We start from the raw sequence: 26,376 nt of genomic DNA, 5'->3' as shown, positions 1-26,376 counted from the left end.
TAAAAATACAAAAATTGGCCGGACGCGGTGGCTCACGCCTGTAATCCCAGCACTTTGGGAGGTCGAGGCAGGCAGATCACGAGGTCAGGAGATCGAGACCACCCTGGCTAACACGGTGAAACCCCGTCTCTACTAAAAATACAAAAAATCAGCCGGGCGTGGTGGCGGGCGCCTGTAGTCCCAGCTGCTCGGGAGGCTGAGGCAGGAGAATGGCGTGAACCTGGGAGGCGGAGCTTGCAGTGAGCTGAGATCGCGCCACTGCACTCCAGCCTGGGGGACAGAGCCAAGACTCCGTCTCAAAAAAAATAAAAAAGTACAAAAATTAGCCAGGCGTGGTGGCGGGCGCCTGTAATCCCAGCTACTCTGGAGGCTGAGGCAGGAGAATCAGTTGAACCCAGGAGGCGGAGGTTGTAGTGAGCCGAGATCGGGCCACTGCACTCCAGCCTGGGTGACAGAGTGGGACTCCGTCTCAAAAAAAAAGAGAAAAAAAGCCAGTTTCATGGAATGGACTACCCACCCGTGAGGACAGAGTGAAGAGTGCTGCATGCCCAAGTACAGAAGCAATCAAGTGTTTTTATTCTGGACCTAGAGCAGCAAGAGTAATTTCAGAACCTACAGGTTAGTGTATAGATCCTGCTAGTGTTCTTTGTATCATAGCAGATTTTGCTATGGAATTAGGGGAAGGGCATTAGAACCTTCATTTCAAAGTAGCTCCAGAAAGCAGAGCCTAACCCTTTTTTGTCAGCATTGTTACTTAGAAGGTTCAGCTTCTGCATCTTTCTGTAATTGCCAGTTAAATTTTGTCCTGTTCCATAGCCTCAGACATAAGAGAACCAGGCAAGACAGTGACGAGGTCAATACAAATATATCACCTCTTCTTTCAGTAAAGCATGTCCTTATTAATTTTACTTTTCTGCAGAAGATTGTTTTCTCCTATCCTTATAACAAATTTCAAACTTGCAGTATAGTATATGCTTTCAGTGCTTGAATAGTGCACAAATGTGTTAATTTCGTTTTAAGTTCAGCTCTTAGACGCTTGAGAGATATAAATATTTTAATTTTATTTACTTATTTGGCAAGCCAAACATGGAATTTTAAGATTCATATGTATATATTATTTTTCTCTACAAAATGACTATTTTGTAAACTAATTATTATGGTGAATTTAAAACATACATAATAGTATGATGAACCTCCAGTTACTCATCATACAACCTTGCAGTAATAAACTTGTGGTAAATCCTGCCTCGTTGACATTCCATCCACTCTCTGTAACTACTATCTTGAAGTCAATTCCAGATAACATTTCATTATGGCTATTTTTTATGGAGATTTTCTTTCTGCTTCTGAAAGGTAATACATGCTTATTATAAAAGAGGAAATTTAAAACTTGTCACAATCATCTAGTGAGAAATTTTAATTTTTGCCTTTTCTTATGTTACCTTATGCATGCTAATGTATACATGTAAATACACACAAAATATATATTATGTATAAAACTTTTCTGCATAATTGTATTAGGGAAAGGTCTAAGCTCCTATAAAAGCACCAAAATACAGTGATTTTAAGAACAAAGAAATTTATTTTTTACAGTACAGTTCTGAGGTAAGCAGACCAGATTTTCAGGGTCGCTTTATGTGACATGTTTTTTCAGGGACCCATCGTCTGTCTTTACCATCTCCTCAGGTATGCCCTCCCTTCATGATCAGAGCTGTTGTTACAGGCTCTTTTCTGTTGCGATTTGCAGAAAGGGAAGAGTAAATGGACCTTAAAACACCAAGTATGCATTCATTTTCCATTAATGAGTACTCAGTCACATCGTCACCTCAAGCTACAAGAGAGACTGGGAAATTCAGTTCATAGTAAAAGACTTACGTGACTTGCTATAAAGCTCTATTACTATGGAATCTGGTGCAGTGCAGTATTTTCTTTGTCCTCTTTATTTCCTCCCTTGTAGATACATGAACCTAGAGTCTTAGACTCAGGTTTGATTCATTTGGTAAGACTATAATTGGTGTTGAGTTCTTTCATCAAGATGAACATACTGTTTGATTGTTTTTTCTTTTTGTGGTATTGACGTATCAGCTATTGACACTTAGTACCTAGATCCACTAATTCATAGATATGGGGATATTCCAATTGTGCATTTCATTTTCATTTATTATTTGTAATACATTTATAAAGAAATGGTTTCCTCATCTACTATTTGGTTACTGAGTACAGTTTGTATATGTGTATGTGAGTCAATACACATTTTTTATTATTTATCAGTTTTCAAGATAACAAACTAGTTTCCTGTTATCCTCCAAAGTTATCTGATTGGTGTATGTGGGGGGTGTGTGTGTGTGTGTGTGTGTGTGTGTGTGTGTATAGATAAATTATGAACTGATGGATTTAAATATTTTTAATGGGTTTCAGTCATTTTTTTTTTGTAGTTTTCCTGTTTGAATCTCAAATTATGCCATCTTTTCTTCAGTGAGAGTCTTTTTGAGTTTGTTTTCAAGTCCTTTTGACATGAGCCCAGTCGAATTTGATAGTTGCCTTGCTACCCAGTTTACAAGGTGTTAGACTTATTATCAGCCATTTTGGTAAGAAACTCTGCTTACTTTTACTGGGAAATGATATTTCAAGACCATAATCAGAGATGCTCATTGCAGTATGGGTTGATCATTGTGAACAGAATTAGAAAATGAAGAAATGAAATATGTGTATAGGTGTGTGTCTATTCAACCTCTTCTGTATTGCATCCTGTATCTCTTTTCTTCCATACCAAATATCAGGTTCTCAAGGACAGAGGAGATGACAGAATTATAATATAACCACATTTACTCTATCCTGCCCAACACATGCAACAGTCTTAGAATAACATTACTAATAGTACCACCATCAGTGTAATTACCGAGAACAGTTTAAAATTCTTTTCATATGTTTTCCCCATTCTCCCCGTCTTTTAAAAATAGTAACATGATGATAAATCTGAGACACCAGCATTATATACTGGATTCTTTAGCTTTTATACCTAGTTTAGTCTCAGTTCTGTAAGTATATATGTAATGTTCACCAGTAGTCCTTGTCCATGTCTCTCCTGTCATTTTTCTTTTCTGAGGCATGTTCTGAGGAGTCATGTAGATTCCTCAGAAAGGTTTATGAGAATAATATTCTCCAGGTTTTTAAAATGTTGGTAATAATTTGTGCTTATTTTGCTTGAAAGTTAATTTTACTAGATAGAAAATCTTTAGCTTATATTTCTTTCTTGATGATGCTAAATACATTATTTTCTTTTGGCATAAAATGTTGCTGTCAAAAAGTCTGATGATAATCCAGTTTTTTTCCTTGTAAGTTACTTGTTCTTTTTCCCCCTAAATGCTGAAATAAATTTTCTTTTTATTTAAGGCCCAGAAATTTTAATAAGATAAGTCAATATTAGCCTCTCTAGGTCAGTATTTTCGAGTGTATGGTGTACTCTTTCAGTATTTATATTCTTCACTTGATCATCTTAGCCAAAAGGCCGAGAAGTGATTCTTTTTATATTCTTGAAAGTTTTATTGGATTAAGGTTTTTAATATTTGATCTATTCTCTTGCTTTGGTTTACTTTATCAAGAACTCCTATTATCTTGATCTCATCTTTGCTCCTCTTCAGTATTTCCACTTACTTTCAAATTATTTATTGAAAGTAAATTATTCCACTTTCAAATTTTTTTTTTGAAAAAATTGTATCCTTTTTATTTACGTTTTGAGGCATTATTTGTTGTGTTTATTTACTCTTATAGATCTTCTGTTTTGTTTTTATTTCTTAAATGATTTCTTTCATTGCAATCTTTTTTTGAGTTTTAAGACCTAATTATTGAGTTTTTAAGATAGTGATTTCTGTTGTTCTCTCATGCCTTATATCATTTTTTGTATGTGTTTCAGCTTATTTTGAAACAGAAAGTTAATTTTTTGACCTGTGCATGCATTTTTTTGGTATGATTTGTTGTTGTTTGTAAGGTTGCTATTCTACTTATTTGTTTTCTTCTGATAACTTTGGCATTTGACCTTGATACTTTTCTCTTGCTAATTTTTACATGGAATTAGTTTTATGAAACTTTTAGAAGGACATGTTTTAGGGTAGCCATTCTAACTTCATAGAGATCCCTCTTATACTATTTTTGTGAAAAATGTAGTGGCTTGAGTTCTGAGGTTTCCTGGTTCTGTTTTCCTATTCTGCCTTTAGCTAGGCATTGTTTTCCTCTTTGTCTCTATTATCCTTAGTTTGTCCAATTTAAATTTCTTTCCCAGCAGTTTCTCCCATTAGAGCCCTCTCCTGGAAGGGAGCCCTGGTAGCTTATTTCCAGAGTCATAAGGGCTACCCTCCACTAGTCAGATCAGACCTTCTTAGTGCAAGGACCATTTACTCACCTCCTCTTGAAGGGTCAGAGCCCCTCTCACTTTCAAAGGCTGTTCTCAAATTAGCCTGTTAACTTTCCAGTGAATAACTGTTCCTTTTTTAGGGTTCTTATGTTCTGATATTCATTATTCATCCTGATGTTTCCCTCTAATTTCTCTTGCAGACACTGAAACGCTACTTATCTGATGGTAGTTTGTCCACACTCACTTCTATTTGGGGGTTGTGGGAATACCTTGTCACTTTCTATGGTTGTAAATATTTTTCATGGGTTTTGCTTTAATATCTAATTGCTCTTTATGTTTTTATATGGAAATTCAGTGAGTTCAAAATTCTGCTACCACTGCCACCATCTTCTCAGAATCTTCTTTTATAATCTCAATCTGTTACCAGACTGGAGTGCAGTGGTGCAATCATGGCTCACTGTGGCCTCAACTTCCTGGACTCATGTGATCCTCCTGCCTCAGCCTCCCATGGAGCTGGGACCACAGGTGCATGCCATGATGTCCTGCTGATATTTTGTAGAGATGGGGTTTTTCCATGTTGCCCAGGTTGATCTCGAACTCCTGGGCTCAAGCGATCCACCCACCTCTGCCTCCGAAAGTGCTGGGATTACAGGTATGAGCCCCCGCACCCAACCTTTAATAAGGATTTTAATGACTATTACTTCTTCATAGAAATACACCGTAATTTACTAAACCACTCCCTCAATGTTGAAAACCCTTCTTTTTACGTGCTTTCCATCTTCAGAAACCATGTCAAAACTTTGTTCCTGTGTAACACTGTAGTTATTTTAATAGAAAGATAGATGATTATTACTCTTTTATCATCAAAAGGTGATCTCTCTCTTAGAAAAAGCAAAAGCATAATGCAAACCATTAAAAGTTAGTATGTAAAGACTTGAAATGTGTTTATAGAAAGGAACAGAAGAGACATCCAAAGTCACAGAAAACAAAACGCAGACAAGTGGTCAAGCTTACTAATACCAATATTTTAGTTAACTAATCAAAGATTTAGAAACAAAACAGGAACACCACATACTGGCAAACCACTTGTGGGGACATAAATTAATTCCCATTTTGATTATTCAGTTTGAGAGTACTTATCAAAAGTCTTAAAAATATGTGTAATCTGTTGCCCAGGTTTTTCATTTCTGTGATTTGATCATAAAGGAATAATTGACTATTTGTTTAAATTTGAGTTATAGGAATATTTTGTTGCACTATTTATGACATTGAAAAATTAAAAATTATCCAGATATCTAACAATAAGGCATTAGGCAAAATAGGTATATTCATGAAATGGAATAGCTTACATCTATTAGCTTATGTTGTAGGATATTATTTAATGGAAAGAATATGTATCTATATCAAATATAGCAAATTTAAAAATTTTATAAATGGGATAACCTATTTTTAAAGAACTATATGTACAAAGAACGATGTCTAGAAGAATATACATCAAAACATTAGTTTTTTTCTAGTTATTAGAAATATTTTAATCTTAATTTTTATTTATGTATTTTTTGTATAATTAACACATTTTTGTGTTAAGAAAAAGTTTACTATTAAGTCAAACAAAAACATATGCTCATTTGTCTCTGGTTTGAGATTTTAAAAATGTTAACATTAATATGAATGCCTGATGTATGTGGTTTTGTATGTGAATATGTGTGTAAAGGTGTCTATAACAAAGGTATGATTCTTGTTAGTTCTGGATAGAGTCCAAGTTTTTGCATAGTGACTGCATTTGTGTATAAGTTTCCTTAGTGGTTTCTGTTAGATATGTAAATAACATTTATATACAACTGAAAATAGTATGATTTGGACCTTTCACAAAACTGAAGATATCATTTAGAATATTTCTTTTCCTTAGTGCAGTGATCAAATAACATGTCGGAGACTAGCCTGCCTGAGCAGTATGGCAGGAGGGAATATGTAGTAGTAAAAAACCTTGATCTTGTAAAGTCAGTCAGTCATGGTTTTGATCTTAAGCTTTGTGACCATGAGCATTATACCAAACTTCTTTGAGGTTTGCATCTGTAAACATCTGTGTTTGTTAACCATCTGTGAAATGTGCACATACTACCACCTGCTTTATGGGATTGTGAAGATGATAGGAAATAATGTATGTACTTGATCCAGTCCTTTGCTAATCACATAGTAAGTGTTCAGTAAATGGTAGTATGGATGGTGCTTTCGTATATGACTTGCTTTGTTCCATATGTCTTTGGGAGATAATGAGAAGAGGGTTTTCTCCCCCTGCCACTCGCTGTGTTCTTTCTTTGAAAAGAAAAACCTGGGTTATTTTAAGTTTTTTATATGTGTGTACTTACTACTTAAATCATTGCTTTGCGTTAGTGCTACCGTATAAAGGTATAGTATACCATAGGCCTAGTTTATCAAAGAAAATAATTGCTTCTACAGTGAAAGAACATTTTCTTCGTTTGACTGTGGGGTTTTTGTTTTTTGTTGTTGCTTGTTTTTTGTTGGTAGGTTCATAATTTGGAAAGGAGCACAATTCTATAGCTCAAACCTACTTCCAGCCGTATCTCTAAGGTAGTCAAGAATGTGGATTCCCTAATCACCCTGTCTGGGCTTAAATTTAGGCTCTGTCACTTTACTAGCTGCAATGTCACTCAGTCATGGTTTTGGCCTTCTAACTTTGAAAAAGTTAACTTTGTGTCCAAGTTTTCTCATAGTTAAAATGAGGATAATAAAAATATATACCTTCTAAGTATGTTCTAAGTATAGTTGTAAGGACGAGATGAATGATATTATATAAAGTACTTAGCTCAATGTATCTTGTGTAATAAGGGCTGAAAAATACTATTAGTTGTTATTACATTAACTCTCTTTTTACTTATCTAACACATACTGAGTGTTTGCCATGTGCCAGGCACAGTTCTAGACATAGAAACATCAATGAATAAAACAGACAAAGTCATTGCCCTTGGGAAACTTATGTTTGAGGACGGAAATTGAAAATGAGTATGTGATATTAGGCAGTGATGTGAAACAAGTCCTATGAAGAAACATAGAATAAGGAGATGGCAAATAATAGAGGATGTTAAGACTGAGCATTCATTTTGGTCAAGACCATGCAAATACCCAAGAGAATATTCTTGGCTAAGGGAAAAACATATAGAGCCCAGCGGCAGTAACGTTTCTGATGAATGTGGGGAACAACAAGAGGACCACTGTGGGTGTAGTTTTAGTGAAGAAAGAAGAGAATGGTAGATGAGATCAGAGAGATCAATGACTCAGCCTTGTAGGTCATGGTGAGCAATTTGGATTTACCCTAAGTGTAATGAGAATGTAAGTTTTGATAAAAGGAATGATGTGATTTGACTGTTGTTTTAAAAAAATAAGTGGTCATTTTTATAGAGAAAAGACCTGTGGGGTCAAATTAGAAACTGCGAGACCAGAGGCTATTGCAGTAATATAAATGAATGCTGATGGTGACTTAGAGCAGGTGAGGGTGTTAGGGAGAAGTGGTTGAATTGGGGATATATATGAAAGGAGAACTGATAGGATTTGCGCATGTATTGGATGTGAGCAATTATGCAAATGATAGTACCATTTACTGAAATAGAGAACACTCTCAGAAGAACAATTTGATGTATATAAGGAACATAAGAGTTTTGTTGTAGACATGTTATTTTTGAAATGCTGATTGTGGAAATGTTCCACCTAATTGGAGATTTTGAGGAGACTTTTTTTTTTTAAGACAGTCTTGCTTTGTTGCCCAGGCTGGACTGCAGTGGCGTGATCTGGGCTCATTGCAACCTTCGCCTCCTGGGTTCAAGCGATTTTTCTGCCTCAGCCTCCCAGGTAGCTGGGATTACAGGTACGTACAGGCATATACCACCATGCCTGGCGAATTTTTGTATTTTTAGTAGAGACAGGAGTCTACCATGTTGGCCAGTCTGGTCTCGAATTCCTGCCCTCAAGTGATCCTCCCACCTTGGCTTCCCAAAGTGCTGGGATTACAGGTGTGAGCCACTGTACCTGGCCGAGGAAGCTTTTTTTTTTTTTTTTTTTTTTTTGAGACCGAGTCTCGCTCTTGTTGCCCAGGGCGGAGTGCAATGGCGTGATCTCGGCTCCCCACAACCTCAGCCTCCCAGGTTCAAGCAATTCGAGGAGACATTTTTATGCAGGTGAATAGAGTTCAGGAGAGAGGTCAGAACTAGAGATAAAAATTTGAGAATTTTCTGTGTATGAATAATATTTCAAGTTACTGCATTAAATGAGTGAGTTTGGATAGAGAAGAAGAAAGCCCTGAGTGTAGCTCTGGGATGCTTTAACATTTAGAGGTCAAGAAGAGAAAAATGACCCAGCAAAGAAGACTTAGAAGGAGCAGCCAATGAGTTAGAAGGACAATGTGATATCAGGAAACCAAGTGAAGGAGGAGTCTCGGGTAGGAGGAAATGACCTATAGGACTAAAGTTGCAAGAAAAAGATAAGAACTGAACACTGGCCACTGGCGTTATTGACTTTGACAAGGAAAATTTGCAGATTGGTAAGGGTGGTAAGGGCAAAAGCTGGACTAAAATGAGTTTGGGAGTGAATGGGAGTGAAGGAAGTAGAGGCAAAATACACTTTGTTTAAACAAATTTTGGTACAAAAGGGTAGTACCCAAATGGAGTCATATGAACAAGAATCCTTTTGAGATGATTTAAATAGAAACAGGAAAACTGATTATCCGGATAAGAGGAGAAATAACCATAAAAATGCAAGACAAGGATTGGGATTCAGTGTATATTGGAAGACTTGCTCTTAGATAGGAACATGTGTTCATATATTACAACAGGAGAGAAGAGAGTGTACAAGCACATATACAGATTGTTTGACACATTTAGCTGTGGGAGTGTGTGGAAGCTCATCTGAATAATGCTATTTTCTTTAATCAAATAAACATGATCATGAACTGAGAGATGGGGTTAGGAGATGAGGGATATTGGAGATTTAAGGAGAGAGTCTAAAATAATTTTTAGCAAGGCGAGTGTGTAGATTAACTAATGTAAGGTTGCTTGACTGCCTGGGAATACTAGAGGCCACTTGAGGTGTAATTTCATAAATTTAAAGTTTGTAATTATAGCCACATTAATCTGCTTCAGACATAGGCTCAGAATAGGGCGAGAATTGGATTTAGGGTTGGGATTTTGCCATGCATGTATGAAAGAACAAAGGGGGAAAAGAATTGAGCTCAGGCAACAGAATGATTATAGTGATAGGCCATAAAATCTAAGATGGATAAGGAGGAGAACTTGACCAAACACTGTGTGCTCTCGCTGAATCAAAGCTATGCTGTTGATACCCACATTCCACTTTCTCATCTCTAGGATGTGTTTTCTGAGATGACCTCCTTTCTCCTTTCTGCAACCTTATCCACTCCCAGCCCAAACACATATTTACCTAATATCTGTATGTTCACATTTTATCCTTTCTTCAAGGGATAGCAAATACGGTGCTTCCTTCCTGAAGTTTCCCCCCCTTTCCCCCTAGTGAACAGTGATCCTATTTCCGTCTTTGAGTTATTACAGCACTCTAAATCTCCGATTGACTTGGTATTATAGATAGCATTATAGTTTTGTGTATGTATTTTACCTTTCCTACTCTACTTGTGTGATATCATGGTAGGGATTATGTCCATGTATCCTTAGTATTAGGCACAACTGATATGCACTGAAGTGAAGTCAGTGGTGTAAAAATCTTAAAACAGTTTCTTCAACGTTTTCCAAAACAATTGTAGAAACCAGTGTATTACAGAGATTACTTTTAGTTTTATCAAATGTCTTATACTCGCTGTAGTCTATAGCAATCCTATGTTATATTTAAAAAATCATTCTCATTATTATTATTTTATTTATTTATCTTGCAGGAGCATCTTTCCTTGAAGAAGTATATTATTGACATTGTGATTGAAAGTACAGCTCCAGCAGAGACTTTGAAAGATGGAGAAGAGCGGCAAAAAAATAAAAAAAAAGCCAAAAAGATAAAAGCCCGGATGAACTTCAGGTACCTTAAATACCCTTAAAAACAAAAGAAAAATTCTTAGTGATGTATCTTTTAATGTAAATCCAAGGAAGACAAAAAAAGTTTAAAGTTGTTTGCTTCATGAAAGCCTTGGAAATAACACTGATGAGCCTAATTTATAGCCACTTTCCTTGATTGAGAAAGAAAACTGCATATCGATCTAAAGCCCTTGCTTTCACCTGTTAAGAGCTCTTCTTATAATTGGATACCAAAGCTCTGCCAAACTTGTGCCTCCTCCAGCATACAATAGTATGTTTAAGTATGTGTAAACCAAGCCTATTTTTCTTTCCAACTATTGATTTTTAAATGAAGTATCAAAGAAAATCAATAGCAATCAACAAATAGAAGTCTACTGGCTGTAGTGTCAAATCCCATGACTAGGCTTAATCAATTTGGTTGCCTGTCACAACAAGAAAAAGTTCAAGAAATATCTTAAAATGGAAAGTGAGTTGTCAGACCTGTAGTTTATCATCAACCTCCAAAGTGTCATCTGAAGATCGGACAGCTGTGTAGTACATCATTACCTCACAAGCTTTGAGTGTCATCTGATGACGGATGAGTCCGGTGGAGGACACAGAGATAGCTCTTCTTTAGTAGATAATCCTTTGCTGTTCGAGGGCAACTATTCTGAATATGTCCTTATACTTTTATTACTAAGTGTCTCAAAGATGGAGAAGCTTGACCCATGGAATTATAGGAATATAGAATGTACAATAATGGTGAATAGTGCAGTAGTTTCGGTGTTAAGATCATGATTGATCTAGGTGTCTATTTCAACTTACATAATCAGTGATAACTTCAGACTGCCCATTTAATCAAAGAATAGAAAAGGCTTTTTTGATTTTAGTTTTTGAAGTTAGTCCAGATTTCTCAGAATAGTTTTACGGTGTATTTTAGGGCATTACTGACCTTCGTTTCTAGTTTATGCTAAGAACTTGCAGACCTCCTGATACTTTTGAATGTTTTAAGGGCCTGTTCTTTGAACCTGTCTATTTTTAATGTTCACATTCCCTTGGTGATCACCCTGGTTCTGTGGCTATAAATACCTCTACTTGCCAATGATACCAATTTTATATCTTCAGCTTTACTCAAACTTAGTATATCCAAAACAAACCTACTCTTTCCTCTTGCCACAAAAAACCTACCTCATTTCATAGTCTTCTCTATATCAGCAAATGAATACTTTATTCCAGTTGCTTAGGCCAAAACCACTGAAGTCCTCCTTGATCTGTCTTTCTCCTACACCTCACATCCAATCTAACTGCAAATGTTAGCTTTGCTTTAAACATATATTCGGAATTTGACGACGTTTCTCTAACTTCACTGCTTTCCCTGATCCGAGCTTCAATCATCTCTTACCTGGATTGTTACAGTAGCCTTCTGACTAGTCTCCTTGTTTCTGCCCTTGTATATTCTAAACACTGCAGCCACAGCGGACCTGTTAAAATGTAACTGAGAGCCTGTCACTGCTCTTGTCAAAACCTCAAGGGTTTTATAGTTCAGGTTTCCTCTTCCTAGAAGGTTCTTCTCTTCTCACATACATCCATACAGTTGACTTCCTCGCCTCCTTCAGGTCTTTGATCAAATGTCACCTTATCAATGAAGCTGCTTTTGAGGACCTTATTTATTTATTTATTTATTTATTTATTTATTTATTTTTTAATGTAACTAATGCTTTGTTTTTTAAGGAAAATCTTAAAAATGTAAATAACCATAGGAAAAATACTTTTATCTTCTAATATTTTGCCATCTGTGTCCATTCTGTGCATATTAACTGTATCTATTGACTTTTTTCATTGATGTGTGATTTATTTAAGTGCAATGTGGCGATGTCAAAAATAAACTGTTTTGAGTTTTGAAAAATCTAGATAGTCATACAATCCATACCCCTATCAAGATTTAGAACATTTTCATTGCCCCATAAAGTTTTTTGTTCCTCTTTGCAGTCAGTCTCCCACCACTCCTGGCCTGAGGCAACCACTGATATGCTTTCTATAATTGGAGATTACTTTTTCCAGTTCAAGAAATTTATATAAATGACATCCACTCTTTTGCAGCTGGCTTTTTTTTTTTTAACTGATTATACTGTTTTTGAGATTTATCTGTGTTGACGTGTATATGTAATTTCTTCCCTTTTTATTGCTGACTATATCCATTGTATGGATATACCACTTTCTACTGATAGACATTTAGATTTCCAATCTGGGACATTTATAAATAAAACTCCTTTAAAGTCTTTGGGTGAACAAATATTTTTATTTCTCTTCGGTAAATACTTAGAAGTAGAATTGTCAAACTGTTTTCCATAAACCATAAAATGGTTGTGCCATTTTATACTCCCATTAGCAATCTGAGAATTCCAGGTCCTTCACATTCTTGCCAATATTTGTTATTATTAGTTTTTTAAATTTTAGTTTAGTTCTAGTGGGAATGTAGTGGTATCTCATTGTTGTTCTAATTTGCACTTCCCCAGTGACTAACACATATATTGATCATCTTTTCACATCCTTTAAAACTGTTCAATATTTTCCTTTATGAAGTATCCCAATTTAAAAAAATGGCCTGTCATTTTATTAGTCATTTATATATTCTGACTGCAAGTTATTGGACAGATATATGTACTGAGATGTGTTTTCTCTCATTCTGGAGCTTACATATACATTTTCTTTATAATAGCTTTTGATAAGCAAAAGTTTTAATTTTAATAATATCTGCTTTATCAGTATTTTTCTTTTATGTCTAGTGCTCTCTGGATATGCCTAAGAGATCTTTGCCTGCTCAAAGGTCAAAAGATACTCTATCATTTTTTTTTTCTAAAGATTTGTAATTTTAGCTTTAGCATTTAGGCTTATAGTCCATTTAAAATAAATTAGTGGGCATGATATAAAGTATAGGTCCAGGTTTATTTTTCTATAGATAGCCTGCTGTACTATCATTTTTGAAAATATTTTTCTTTTCCATATGCCTTAGCACCTTGATTTTAAAAAATCTTATCATATATGTGTGATTCTGTTCTGGACTCTGTCGCATTCCATTGATGTCTAATTTTCTGTTTTGAAACCTTGATAAAAATATAAATCTACCCTATTAGTTTGAATATATTTCTGGATTCTCAGTTCAGTTCTATTTCATTGATAAGTTTATCTTTAAACTATCTTAATTTCTCTAGCTTTGTAGAAAGTCTTCAAATAATGTAGAAGTCCTTCAACTTTATTTTCTTTTTTGAGCTTGTTTTGCTCATCTCAGGACTTTGCAATTTTTATGTAAATATTAGGATCAGTTTTTTACTTTCTTTTGTTGTTGTTGTAATTGATTTTATTTTTTAAAAATTTTATTTTACTGTAAGTCCCAGGATGCACGTGCAGAACATGCAGGTTTGTTACATAGGTAAACATGTGCCATGGTGGTTTTCTGCAGCTATCAACCCATCACCTAGATATTAAGCCCAGCATGCATTAGCTATTTGTCCTGATGCTCTCCCTCCTTTCGAACCCTGACAGGCCCCGGTGTGTGTTGTTCCCCTCCCTGTGTCCATATGTTCTCATTGTTCAGTTCCCACTTGTGAGTGAGAACATGCGGTCTTTGGTTTTCAGTTCTTGCATTAGTTCGCTGAGGATGATGGCTTCTAGCTCCATCCATGTCCCTGCAAAGGACGTGATCTCATTACTTTTTATGACTGTATAGTATTCCATGGTGTATATGTACCACATTTTCTTTATTCAGTTGATCATCGATGGGCATTTGGGTTGGTTCCATGTCTTTGCTATTGTGAATAGTGCTGCTACAAACATATGTGTCCGTGTATCTTTATAATACAATGATTTATATTACTTTGGGTGTATACCCAGTAATGGGATTGCTAGATCAAATGGTGTTTCTGGTTCTAGGTCCTTGAGGAGTCACCACACTGTCTTCCACAATGGTTGAACTAATTTACATTTCCACCAACAGTGTAAAAGCATTCCTGTTTCTTCACAGCCTCGCCAGCATTGTTTTTTTCTTGACTTATTAATAATCGCCATTCTGACTGGCATGAGATGGTATCTCATTGCGGTTTTGATTTGCATTTCTCTAATGATCACTGATATTGACCTTTTTTTAATATATGTTTGTTGGCCACATAAATGTCTTCTTTTGAGAAGTGTCTGTTCATGTCCTTGGCCTACTTTTTGATGAGATTGTTTTTTCTTCTTGTAAATTTAAGTTTCTTGTAAATTCTAGATATTAGACCTTTGTCAGATGGGTAGATTGCAAAGTTTTTCTCCCATTCTGTAGGTTGCCTGTCTGCTCTTAAGATAGTTTGTTTTGCTATGCAGAAGCTCTTTAGTTTAATTAGATCTCATTTGTCAATTTTAGCTTTTTTTGCAATTGCTTTTGGTGATTTCATCTTAAAATTTTTGCCCATGCCTGTATCCTGAATAGTACTGCCTATGTTTTCTTCTAGGGTTTTTATGGTTTTGAGTTTTGGGTTTTACATTTAAGTTAGTTTTTTACTTTCTGAAATAAGAAAGCCTGTTGGGATTTTAATTAGGATTGCATTGAAGCTATAGCTTAGCTTGGTAATAACTGACATTGTGATAGTATTGTATTGGGTCTACCAATTCGTGATTATAGTATATTCTCTGCATTTCCTTAGAGCTTCTTTATAAAATTTCAGTAATGTTTTGTGATTTTTAGTGTATAAGTGTTACACATGGAATATCATTTAAAATGTTATTTTGTTTTCATTTTTACTTGTTTCTTGCTAGTTTATAGAAATGGTTTATTTTTGCATATTAACCTTATATCCCGGAACATTGCCAAATTGACTTATAAGCTCTAATTAGTTTTTTTTGGTAAATTTATAAGATTTTTAATGTACATGAGCATGGTATCTGGGAGTGAAAAGTTTTATTTCTTAGTTTCCAATTTGTGTACTGTTTTTATTATCATACTACACTGTCTTGTACCCTCAGTAAAATACAGAACAGAAGCCTTCATCCTGATCTTAGGGAGAAAGCAGTTTTTCACCATTAAGGGATGATGTTAGCTGTAGTTTGTTTTTGTTTTTATTTTTTTTTTAATGTTCTTTATCAGATTAAGGAAGCTTTCTTCTGTTCTTAGTTTCTTGAGAGTTTTCATCGTAGATTGATGTTCCATGTTCCCATAGACAACCTAAAACCATGTTTTTGCTATTGTAAATACTGCCTTGATGACCACATGAGTGTATGTCTTCTTTTTTCCCCCTAGAGAAGGGGGGGAGCACACCTTTTAAATTATTTGTTTATTATTTTTTAAAATTTTTATTTTAGGTTCAAGGGTATTTGGGCAACTTTACTACATAAGTTCATTGTATGTCACAGGATATTTGCTGTATAGATTATTTTGTCATCCAGGTAATAAGCATAGTACCTGATAGGTAGTTTTTTGATCTTCAACATCCTTGCACCCTCCACCCTCAAGTAGGCCCCGGTGTCTGATGTTTCGTTCTTTGTGTCCATGTGTATTCAGTATTTTCACTCCCACTTATGAGAACATGTAGTATTTGGTTTTCTGTTCCTGCCTTAGTTTGCTTAGAATAATGACCTGCAGCTCCATCCATATTGTTGCAAAGCATACAACCTCATTCTTTTTTTAGAGGTGCCTATAAAAAAAGGGTTATTCCATGATACATATGTACCGCATTTTCTTTGTCTACTCTCCCATTGGTGGGCATTTAGGTTGATTCCATGTCTTTGTCATTATGAATAGTGCTGCAGTGAACATAGACATACATGTGTCTTCGTGGTAGAAAGATTTATATTCCTATGGGTATATACCCAATAATGGAATTGCTGGGTCAAATGGTTGTTCTGTTTTACTTTCTTTGAGAAATCTCCAGACTGCTCTGCACAATAATGGAATAATTTACATTCCCATCAACAGTATTATATAAGCATTCCCTGTTTTCCACAGCCTCACTAGCATCTATTATTTTTCGACTTTTTAAATAATAGCCATTCTGACTCGTATAAGATGATATCTAATTAGGGTTTTGATTTCCATTTCTCTAATGAATAGTGATGTTTAGCATTCTTTCATATGCTTGTTGACCATATGTTTGTCTTCCTAAAAATGTGTCTGTTCAGGTTGGGTGTGGTGGCTCACGCCTGTAATCCCAACGCTTTGGGAGGCTGTGGCAAGAGGATTGTTTTAGGCCAGGAGTTTGACATCAGCCTGGGCAATATAGCAAGACCCTGTTTCTACAAAAAATGAAAAAGTTAGCAGTGCATGATGGCGTCCCCTGTGGTCCCAGCTTCTCCAGAGGCTGAGGCAAGAGGATCATTTGAGTCTGGGAGGTCGAGACTGCAGTGAGCTCTGATTGTACCACTGTACTCCAGCCTGAGCAACAGAGCAAGACCCTGACTTAAAAAAAAAAAAAAATGTATCTGTAATATCCTTTGGCCACTTTTTAATGAGGTTGGTTTTTTGCTTGTGAATTTGTTTTTAAGTTCCTTATAGATTCTGAATATTAAACCTTTGTCAGATTCATGGTTTGCAAATATTTTCTCCCAGTACGTAGGTTGTCTGTTTACTCTGTTAATATTTTCTTTCCTTGTGTGGAAACTCTTTATTTTAAATAGGTCTCATTTGTCAATTTTTTTGGTTGCAATTGTTTTTGGCTTCTTCATCATGAAATATTTACCAGATCCTGTTTCCAGAATGGTATTTTCTGGGCTGTCTTCTAGGGCTTTTATAGTTTAAGGTTTCACATTTAAGTTACTTAATCCATCTTGAGTTGATTATTGTAAATGGTGTAAATAAGAGGTTCAGTTTTAGCTTCTGCATATGGCTAGGCAATTACCCCAGCACCATTTAATGAATAGAAATTCCTTTCCCCACTGCTTGTTCTTGTCAACTTTGTCAAAGATGAGATGGTTGCAAGTGTGTGGCATTTTTTCTGCACACTCTTTCTGTTCCATTCATCTATGTTTCTGTTTTTGTACCAGTACCATGCTGTTCTGGTTCATGGCCTTGTAAAGTATAGTTTGAAGTTGGGTAATGTGATGTCTTCAGCTTTGTTCTTTTACATAGGATTGCTCTGGCTACTGGGGCTCTTTTTGGTTCCATATGAGTTTTTAAATAGTTTTTTCTAATTTTGTTAAGAATATCATTGGTAGTTTGATGGGAATAGCATTGAATCTATAAATTGCTTTGAGCAGTATGGCCATGTTAACAATAGATTCTCTCCATGAGCATGGAATATTTTTGCCTTTGTTTATGTCATCTCTGATTTCTTTGAGCAATGTTTTGTAATTCTTGTAGGCATCTTTCAACTCCATGGTTAGCTGTATTTCTAGGTATTTTATTCTTTTTGTGGCTTTTGTGAATGGGATTGCATTCTTGAATTGGCTCTCAGCTTGGATGTTGGTGTGTAGAAATGCCACTGATTTTTGTACATTGATTTTATATCCTGAAATGGTGCTGAAGTTGTTTATCAGATCTAGGAATTTGGGGGTAGAAACTGTGGGGTTTTCTAGGGATGGAATCGTATCATCAGCAAACAGAGATAGTTTGACTTCCTCTCTTCCTATTTGGATGCCTTTTGTTCATTATTTTGCCTTATTGCTCTGGCTAGGACTTCCAGTACTACGCTGAATAGGAGTGGTGATAGTGGGAAACCTGTTTTGTTCCATTTCTCAAGGGGAATGCTTCCAGCTTTTGCTGTTCAGTATGATATTGGCTGTGTGTTTGACATATACGGTTCTAATTATTTTGAGGCATATTCCTTTTCTGCCTAGTTTGTTGAAGGTTTTTAACATGAAGGGATGTTGAATTTTATTGAAAGTCTTTCCTGCATATATTTAGATGATCATAAGGTTTTTGTTTTTAGTTTTGTGTATGGGTGAATCCTATTTATTGATTTGTGTTTGTTGACCAACCTTGCATCCCAGGGATAAAGTCTATTTGATCATGGTGAGTTAGTTTTTTGAAGTGTTGCTGGGTTTGGTTTGCTAGTATTTTCTTGAGGATTTTTGTATGCATATCCATCATGAATAATGGTCTGTGTTCTTTTTTTTTTTTTTTTTTTTTTTTTTTTTTGTTTTTGTTATTGTTGTGTCTCTGCCAGATTTTGATATCAGAATAATGCTTGGCTCATAGAATGAGTTAAAGAGTCCTTCCTGCACAATTTTTTGGAATAGTTTCAGTAGGAATGGTACCAGCTTTTCTTTGTACATTTGGTGGAATATGGCTCTAAATCTGGTCCTGGGCTTTTTTGGTTCATAGGCTTTTTATTACTGATTCAGTTACAGTCCTAGTTATTGGGCTGTTTAGAATTGCAATTTCTTCCTCATTCGATATTGAATGGTTGTATGTTTCCAGGAATTTATCAATTTCTTATAGATTTTCTAGTTTGTATGCATAGAGGTGTTTGTAATAGTCTCTGAGGGTTTATATTTCTGTAGGGCTGGTAGTAATGTTCCCTTTGGCATTTCTGATTGGCTTATTTGGATCTTATGTCTTTTTTTCTTTATTAATCTAGCCTAGTGGTCTATCAATCTTACTTTGTCAAAAAAAAATCAACTCCTGGATTCATTGGTCGTTTGCATGGTTTTTTTCTCATCTAAGTTTTCTTCAGTTGAGCTCTGATTTTGGTTATTTCTTGTCTTCCACTAGCTTTGGGATTGGATTCCTCTTCCTCTGCTTCATTTGGGTGTTATGTTAGGCTGTTTATTTGAGATCTTTCTAACATTTTGATGTGGTAGTTTAGCACTATAAACTTCCTGCTTAACACTGCTTTAGCTGTGTCCCTGATATTCTGGTATGTCATACCTTTTTTTCTCATTAGTTTCAAAGAATTTCTTGATTTCTGCTTTAATTTTATTGTTTACTCCAAAGTCATTTGGGAGCAGGTTGTTTAATTTCCATTTCATTGTATGGTTTTAAGCACTCTTCTTGGAATTGGTACTTATTTTTGTGGTGCTGTGGTCTGAGATCGTAGTTGGTATGATTTGGGGTTTTTGAATTTGCTGAGAATTGTTTTATGGCTCACTTGTGTGGGTGATTTTAGACCATGTGCCTTGTGCAGATGAGAAGAATCTTTATTATGTTGTTTTGAGGTGGAGAGTTCTCTAGATGTCATTAGGTCCATTTAGTGAAGTGTCAAATTCAGGTACCGAATATCATTGTTAGTTTTCTACCTCAGTAGTCTGTTTAATGCTGTCAGTGGATTACTGAAGTCTCCCACTATTATTATGTGGTTATCTAAGTCTTTTCATAAGTTTCTCAGAACTTGCTTTATGAATCTGTGTGCTCATGTGTTTGGTGCATACATGTTTAATATAGTTAGGTCTTCTTGTTGAATTGAATCCTTTACTATTATGTAATGCTGTTCTTTGTCTGGTTTGTTGTGGATTTAAATTCTTTTTTTTTTTTTTTTTTCTGGAATTTCAATAACAACCCCTGCTTTTTTCTGTTTCCTGTTCTGTAGATTTTTCTCCATTCCTTTACTTTGAACCTGTGGCTATCACTAGTTGTGAGATGGGTCCATTGAAGACAGCATATAGTTGGGTCTTGCTTCTTTATCCACCTTGCCACTCCACCTTTTAATTGGGGGCATTATTCTCATTTACACTTAAAGTTAATATTGATACATGCAGATCTGATCCTGTCATGTTGTTAGCTGGTTATTACGCAGACTTGATTGTGCAGTTGCTTTATAGTGTTAGTGGCCTACATATTTAAGTGTCTTTGTTTGTTTTTTTGGGCCATAACAGTCTTTTCTATTTCCACTATATATAAGGACCTTTTTAAAGGCAGGTCTGTGGTAATGAATTCCCTTAACATTTGCTTGTCTAAAAAGGATCTTATTTCTCCTTCTCTTATGAGGCTTAGTTTTTCTAGATTTAAAGTTCTTGGTTGGAATTTTTGTTAATAATGCTGAATATACACCTCCAGTCTCTTCTGCCTTGTAGTGTTTCTACTGAAAAATCCACTGTTAGCCTGATGAGGTTACTTGTGGGGGACTGTCCCTTCTCTCTTAAGAAATTTTGTATGCATACAAATGGATAATTCCTCCTTTCACTTTGAGCGTGGAGAGTCTAATAACTGTATGTCTTGTGCATAGTTGTCTTGTGTAGTATCTCACAGGGGTTCTCTGAGTTTCTTGAATTTGAATGTTATTCTCTCTAGAGTTTGGGGAAATTTTCATGGATGATGTCCTCAAATATGTTTCCAGGTTGCTTGCTTTTTATCTCCTTCTCTTTCAGGGACATCAGTGAGTCATAGATTTGGTCTCTTTACATAACCCCATATTTCTCAGAGGTTTTGTTCCTTCTTCTTTTTTCTTTATTTTTGTCTGATTTAATTTGGAAAACTAGTCTTCATGATCTGAGATTTTCTTCCTCAGCTTGGTTGATTCTGCTCTTAATACTTGAGATTTTATTATGAAATTCTCAAAGTGAGTTTTTTTGCCTCTATCAAATCAGTTTGGTTCTTTCTTAAAATGACTGTTTTGTCTCTCAGCTCCTGTATTATTTTGTTGTATTTCTTGGAATCATTGGATTCAGTTCATGCTTTGTCCTGAATCTCGATGATCTTCATTCCTTTCCATCTTCTGAATTCTGTATCTGTCATTTCAGCCTGGTTAAGAATCATTGCTGTTGTTAAGAATTAGTACTGTTGTTTTGAGGTAAGAAGACACTCTGGCTTTGAGTTACCATAGTTCTAGCACTAGTTCTTTCTCAGCTCTGTGAGCTGTTGTTTCTTTAATCTTTGAAGTTGCTATCCTTTTTCGTTTTATCTTCTTTGCTGCCCTTGGAGGTTTGATCATGGCGTAAAGTGGATTCACTCAACCAGCTTTGTTTGCTAATGACATTCAGGCCTCCTACAACCAGACCCAAAATCGCAAAAGAGTAAGCCACCTTGGTAGGACCTGGTGAGCCAGGCCAGGGGAGGCGGGATGCCTGAGTCAGGGACTTGTTGCACTCATATTTGCTGCTTGGTGGCCTTGCCAACCACTTCCAGATTTCTGCAAGTGTCTTTTTTGTAGAATGATTGTTTTATTTGGGCTATATACCCTATAATGGAATTGCTGGGTCAAATGGTAGCCCTGTTTTAAGTTCTTTGAGAAATCTTCAGACTGCTTTCCACAGTGGTTGAACTAATTTACATTCCCACGAACACTGTGTAAGCATTCTCTTTTCTCTGTAGCCTCACCAGAATCTGTTGTTATTTGACTTTGTGGTAATAGCCATTGTTAGTGATATGAGATGGTATCTCATTGTGGGTTTTTTTGTTTGTTTTGTTTTGTTTTTTTGAGATGGTGTCTCGCTGTCTTGCCTAGGCTAGAGTGCATTGGCGTGATCTCGACTCGCTGCAAGCTCCACCTCCCGGATTCACGCCATTCTGCTGCCTCAGCCTCCCGAGTAGCTGGGACTACAGGTGCCCGCCACAGCGCCCGGCTAATTTTTTGTTTTCCTATTTTTTAGTAGAGACAGGATTTCACCGTGTTAGCCTGGATGATCTTGATCTCCTGACCTCATGATCAACCCACCTTGGCCTCCCAAAGTGCTGGGCTCATTGTGGTTTTGATTTGCATTTCTCTGATGATTAGTGATGCTGAGCATTTTTTCATGTTTCTTGGCTACTTATGTATCTTCTTTTGAGAAGTGTCTATTCATGTCTTTTGTCCAGTTTTTAATGGGTTATTTTCTTTGTTGATTTGTTTAAGTTCTCTATAGATTCTAGATATTAGGCCTTTGTTGGATGCATAGTTTCTGAATATCTTCTCCCATTCTGTTTGTTGTATCTTGGCTTGGCTGATAGTGCAGAATCTCTTTGATTTCATTATGTCCCACTTGTTGCTTATTCTTGTTTTTGTTGCAGTTGCTTTTAGGGACTTAGCCAAAATTATTTGCCAATGGTGATGTTGGGAAAAGTATTTGCTAGGTTGTCTTCCAGAATTTTTGTAGCTTGAGGTCTTGCTTTTCAATCTTTAATTCATTTGAGTCAATTTTGTATCTGGTGAAAAGTAGGGGTCCAGCTTCAATCTTCTGCATATGGCTATTCAGTTATTCCAGCACCATTTATCAAATGGGGAATCCTTTTCCAATTGCTTGTTTTTATCTCCCTTGTTGAAGATGAGATGGTTATAGATGGCTTTATTTCTGAGTTTTCTGTTCAGTTGTCCTGTGTGTCAGTTTTTGTGCCAATACCAAGTTGTTTTGGTTACTGTGGCTTTATAGTATAGCTTGAAGTTGGGTAGTGTGATTCTCCAGCTTTATTCTTTTGCTTAGGATTGCTTTTGCTATTTGGGTTCTTTTTTGGTTTCATATGAATTTTAGAATCATTTTTTTCTAATTTTGTGAAGAATGACATTGGCAATTTGATAGGAATAGCATTATATCTGTAAATTGCTTTGGGCAGTGTAGCCATATTTACCATATTGACTCTTCCAATCCATGAGCATGGAATGTTTTTCCATTTGTTTGTATAATCTGTATTTTTTTCCAGCAGTTTTGTAGTTGTTCTTTTAGAAGTCTTTCTCCTCCTTGGTTAGCTGTATTCTTAGGTATTTCATTTTTTGTGTGGCTATTATCAGTGGGATTGTGTTCTTGATTTTACTCTCAGCCTGGATGTTGTTGGTATATAGCAATACTACTGATTTCCGTTCGTTGATTTTGTATTCTGAAACTTTACTAATGTCATTTATCAATTCTAGGAGCCCTTTGGCAGAGTCTTTACGATTTCCTAGGTATAGAATCATATTGTCAGCAAAGAGAGGTAGTTTGACTTTGTTTCCTATTTGGATACCTTTTATTTCTTTCTCTTTCCTGATTGCCCTGGCTATGACTTCCTAGTTCTGTGTTGGATAGGAGTGGTGAGAGTGGGCGTCCTTGTCTTGTTCCAGATCCAAGCAGAATGGTTCTAGCTTTTGCCCCTTCAGTATGATGTTGGCTGTGGGTGTGTCATTGGTAGCTCTTATTATTATTATTTTTTCTGAGACAGTATCTCCCTCTGTCGCCCAGGCTGGAGTGTAATGGCACAATCTCGGCTCACTGAAACCTTGCCTCCCAGGTCCAAGTGATTCTCCTGCCTCAGCCTCCCCAGTAGCTGGAATTACAGGCACCTCCCACCATGCCCAGCTAATTTGTGTGTGTTTGTGTGTGTGTATGTATGTGTGTGTGTGTGTATATCCATATTTAAGCAGAGACACGGGGTTCACCGTGTTGGCCAGGCTCGTCTCGAACTCCTGACCTCAAGTGATCTGCCTGCCTCAGCCTTCCAGAGTGCTGGGATTACAGGCTCACATGAGCCATCATGCCTGGCCTTATTTTTAGTTATGTTTCTTCGTTGCCTAATCTGTTGAAAGTTTTCACATGAAGGGATGTTGGATTTTATCAAATGCTTCCTCTGCATCTATTTAGATGGTTATATGGATTTTGCTTTTGATTCTGTTTATGTGGTGAATCACATTTATTGAGTTGCTGGTTGAACCAGCCTTACATCTCAGGAATAAAGCTTACCTGATTTGTGGTGTATTAACTTTTTAATGTGCTGCTGGATTTTATTTGCTAGTATTTTGTTGAGAATTTTTGCATCTGTGCTCATGAAGGATGTTAGTCTGAAGTTTTTTTTTTTCCATTGTGCCTCTGCCAAATTCTGGTGTCAGTCTGATTCTGGCTTCATAGAATGGGTTAGGGAGAAGTCCCTCATCTCCAGCTTTTTTTGGAATAGTTTCAGTAGGGTTGGTATCATTTCTTCTTTGTATGTCTGGTAGAATTTGGCTGTGAATCTATCTGGTCAAGGGTTTTTGTTGTTTGTTTGTTTGGTTGTTTCTTTATTACTAATTTAATTTCTACGTCAATACTGCTTTATTCATGATTTCAATCTCTTCCTAATTCAATCTTGTACTTGGACTGAATTAGGAAGATTGTGTGCTTGCATTGAAAAAATGCAATTTTAAAACATGACAAGTATGCCCACTCTCACTACTCCTATTCCACACAGTACTAGAAGTCCTAGCCAGAGCAATCAGGAAAGAAAAATAATTCAATCTTGTGCTTTCATTGAGTTAGGAAGATTGTGTGCTTGCATTGAAGAAAATTTCATTGTTTTTCTTTTAATTCCTGTATGATTTTTAGTGACATCTTCTCTTTCACTGCTGAAAATTTTAATTTGTCTTTTCTTCCCTTGTTCTCCCCGATCTCTGGCCAAGAATTTATCAATTTTGTTAACCTTTTGAAATAATGAATTTTTGCTGCATTTGATTTTTGTTTGTTCATTTTTATTTCATGGTCTTTATTATTTTTTACTTGTTTTTACTTCATATTTATATTTTCGTTTTTCCTGATTTCCTCTGAGATTATTGATTTGAAAGCTCTCTTTTTATAATATATGTAGTTATAGCTATCACTTTCCCTCTAATACCTACTTAACCTACATTCAACATACTTTAATATGTTGTAGTTTTATTTTGATATAGTTCAAAATATTTATAATTTGACTTTTAATTTCTTTGACCTATTGATTACTTAGAAGTGTTTTGCTGAATTTCCAAACCTTTGAACTTTCCAGATATCTTTTTGTTTTTAAGTGCTGATTTAATTTTCTGTGGTCAGAGAAGATACTGTGTGTAATTTCATTCCCTTTAAAAATACTAAGATTTGTTGTGTTTCTCAGCAACTGGTTTGCCTTGATCAATATTGCTTATTTACTTAAAATATACTTACATTGTGCTTATTATAGATGTATTTTCTATGTCAGTTAGGTCTATGTGGTTAGTACTGTTAGAATATTTTGTAATGTTCTGTCTGTAATATTGTCTATCTGATATTGTTCCATTTGTTTCTTCAAAAAGAAGGTCCACATTTTCAATCTTTATTATGTTTTAAAAATTTTCTTCCTTCAGGCTTTTTCCAGTTTTTCTTCAAATTTTGAAACTTTGTTATTAGATATATACAAATTTAGAAGTATATATTCTTGACAAATTGTTCCCTTTCCCATTATCAATTTTCCTTCTTCATATCTTCTTCTAATTCTCTTTATCCTAAAACCTACTCTGTGTAATCTTAACAGCACTATTTCTGGTTTTTAAAATTTGTTTTTTGCATAATATCTTTTTCCTTTCTTTTCACGTTAAACTTGAACTGTGTCTTGTTATATTTAATGTGAAACTATTATAATCATATAATTGAATCTCCTTTTTTCACCTAGTCTGGACATATGTCCCTTCATTGATTTATTAGCTCTACCACTTTTTATTTTTAGTGTTTGCTTGGTTTCAAATATGTATCTTTTAACTATCACAGTATGCCTTCAAATAATATTATAGTATGTCAATTACTATTGTAGAACCTTACAACAATATGAGTCCATCTTCCTTTCTTCTGCCTTTTGTGTTACTGTTATCATATATTTTACTTCTTCATGTTACAAATCCTGCATTTTAATTTTGTTCCAGTCTTTCAGTTATCTTTTAAATAATTTAAGAAACCATTTGTTTTGCTCTTTGCTGCTTCATGTAGTTCTGAATTTTTATGTGGTATCATTTTCTTTCACCTGAATAACTTCCTTTAATGTTTTTAATAGTTCAGATCTACCTGCAGTAGGTTTTCTTAGCATTTGTTTGCCTGAGAACATCTATTTAACCTTTATTTTTGAATGAAATTTTTAATGGATGTAGATTTTTTTTCTTTCATCTCTTAAACATGTTATTCTGTTTTTTTTAATGGCTTTGGTTGTTTCTGATCAGCAGAGAACACACATTTCTTTTTTTCTTTTTTACTATATCTGATGTTTCTTATTTTTTCTTTTCTGCTATATATATTTTATATGTAAAGCTATAAATATAAACTATTTAATATAAATATAAAAATATATAAGTGTATATATATATTTTTCCCATATCATGGTTTTAAGTAATGTTTTTATAATGTGCCTTGGTATGGTTTTCTGGTTTGTTTGTTGTTGCTGGTTTTTGTTTTCTAGGG

General features: G+C 35.4%; 1 protein-coding gene across 1 annotated transcript in view; it reads left to right on the top strand.

Annotated features, from left to right (window-relative positions):
• Positions 1-26,376, top strand: part of SCAPER (S-phase cyclin A-associated protein in the ER) — a 605,860-nt gene that overhangs the window by 247,494 nt on the left and 331,990 nt on the right. Inside the window, exon 21 of the mRNA XM_011982670.1 lies at positions 10,269-10,405. Coding sequence (XP_011838060.1) covers positions 10,269-10,405 — 137 coding nt within the window. The remainder of the gene's footprint in view (positions 1-10,268; positions 10,406-26,376) is intronic.

This window comes from Mandrillus leucophaeus, unplaced genomic scaffold (assembly GCF_000951045.1).
Source record: "Mandrillus leucophaeus isolate KB7577 unplaced genomic scaffold, Mleu.le_1.0 Scaffold241, whole genome shotgun sequence".
Taxonomy (NCBI): Eukaryota; Metazoa; Chordata; class Mammalia; order Primates; family Cercopithecidae; genus Mandrillus; species Mandrillus leucophaeus.
This window is presented reverse-complemented; position numbering and strand designations above follow the sequence as displayed.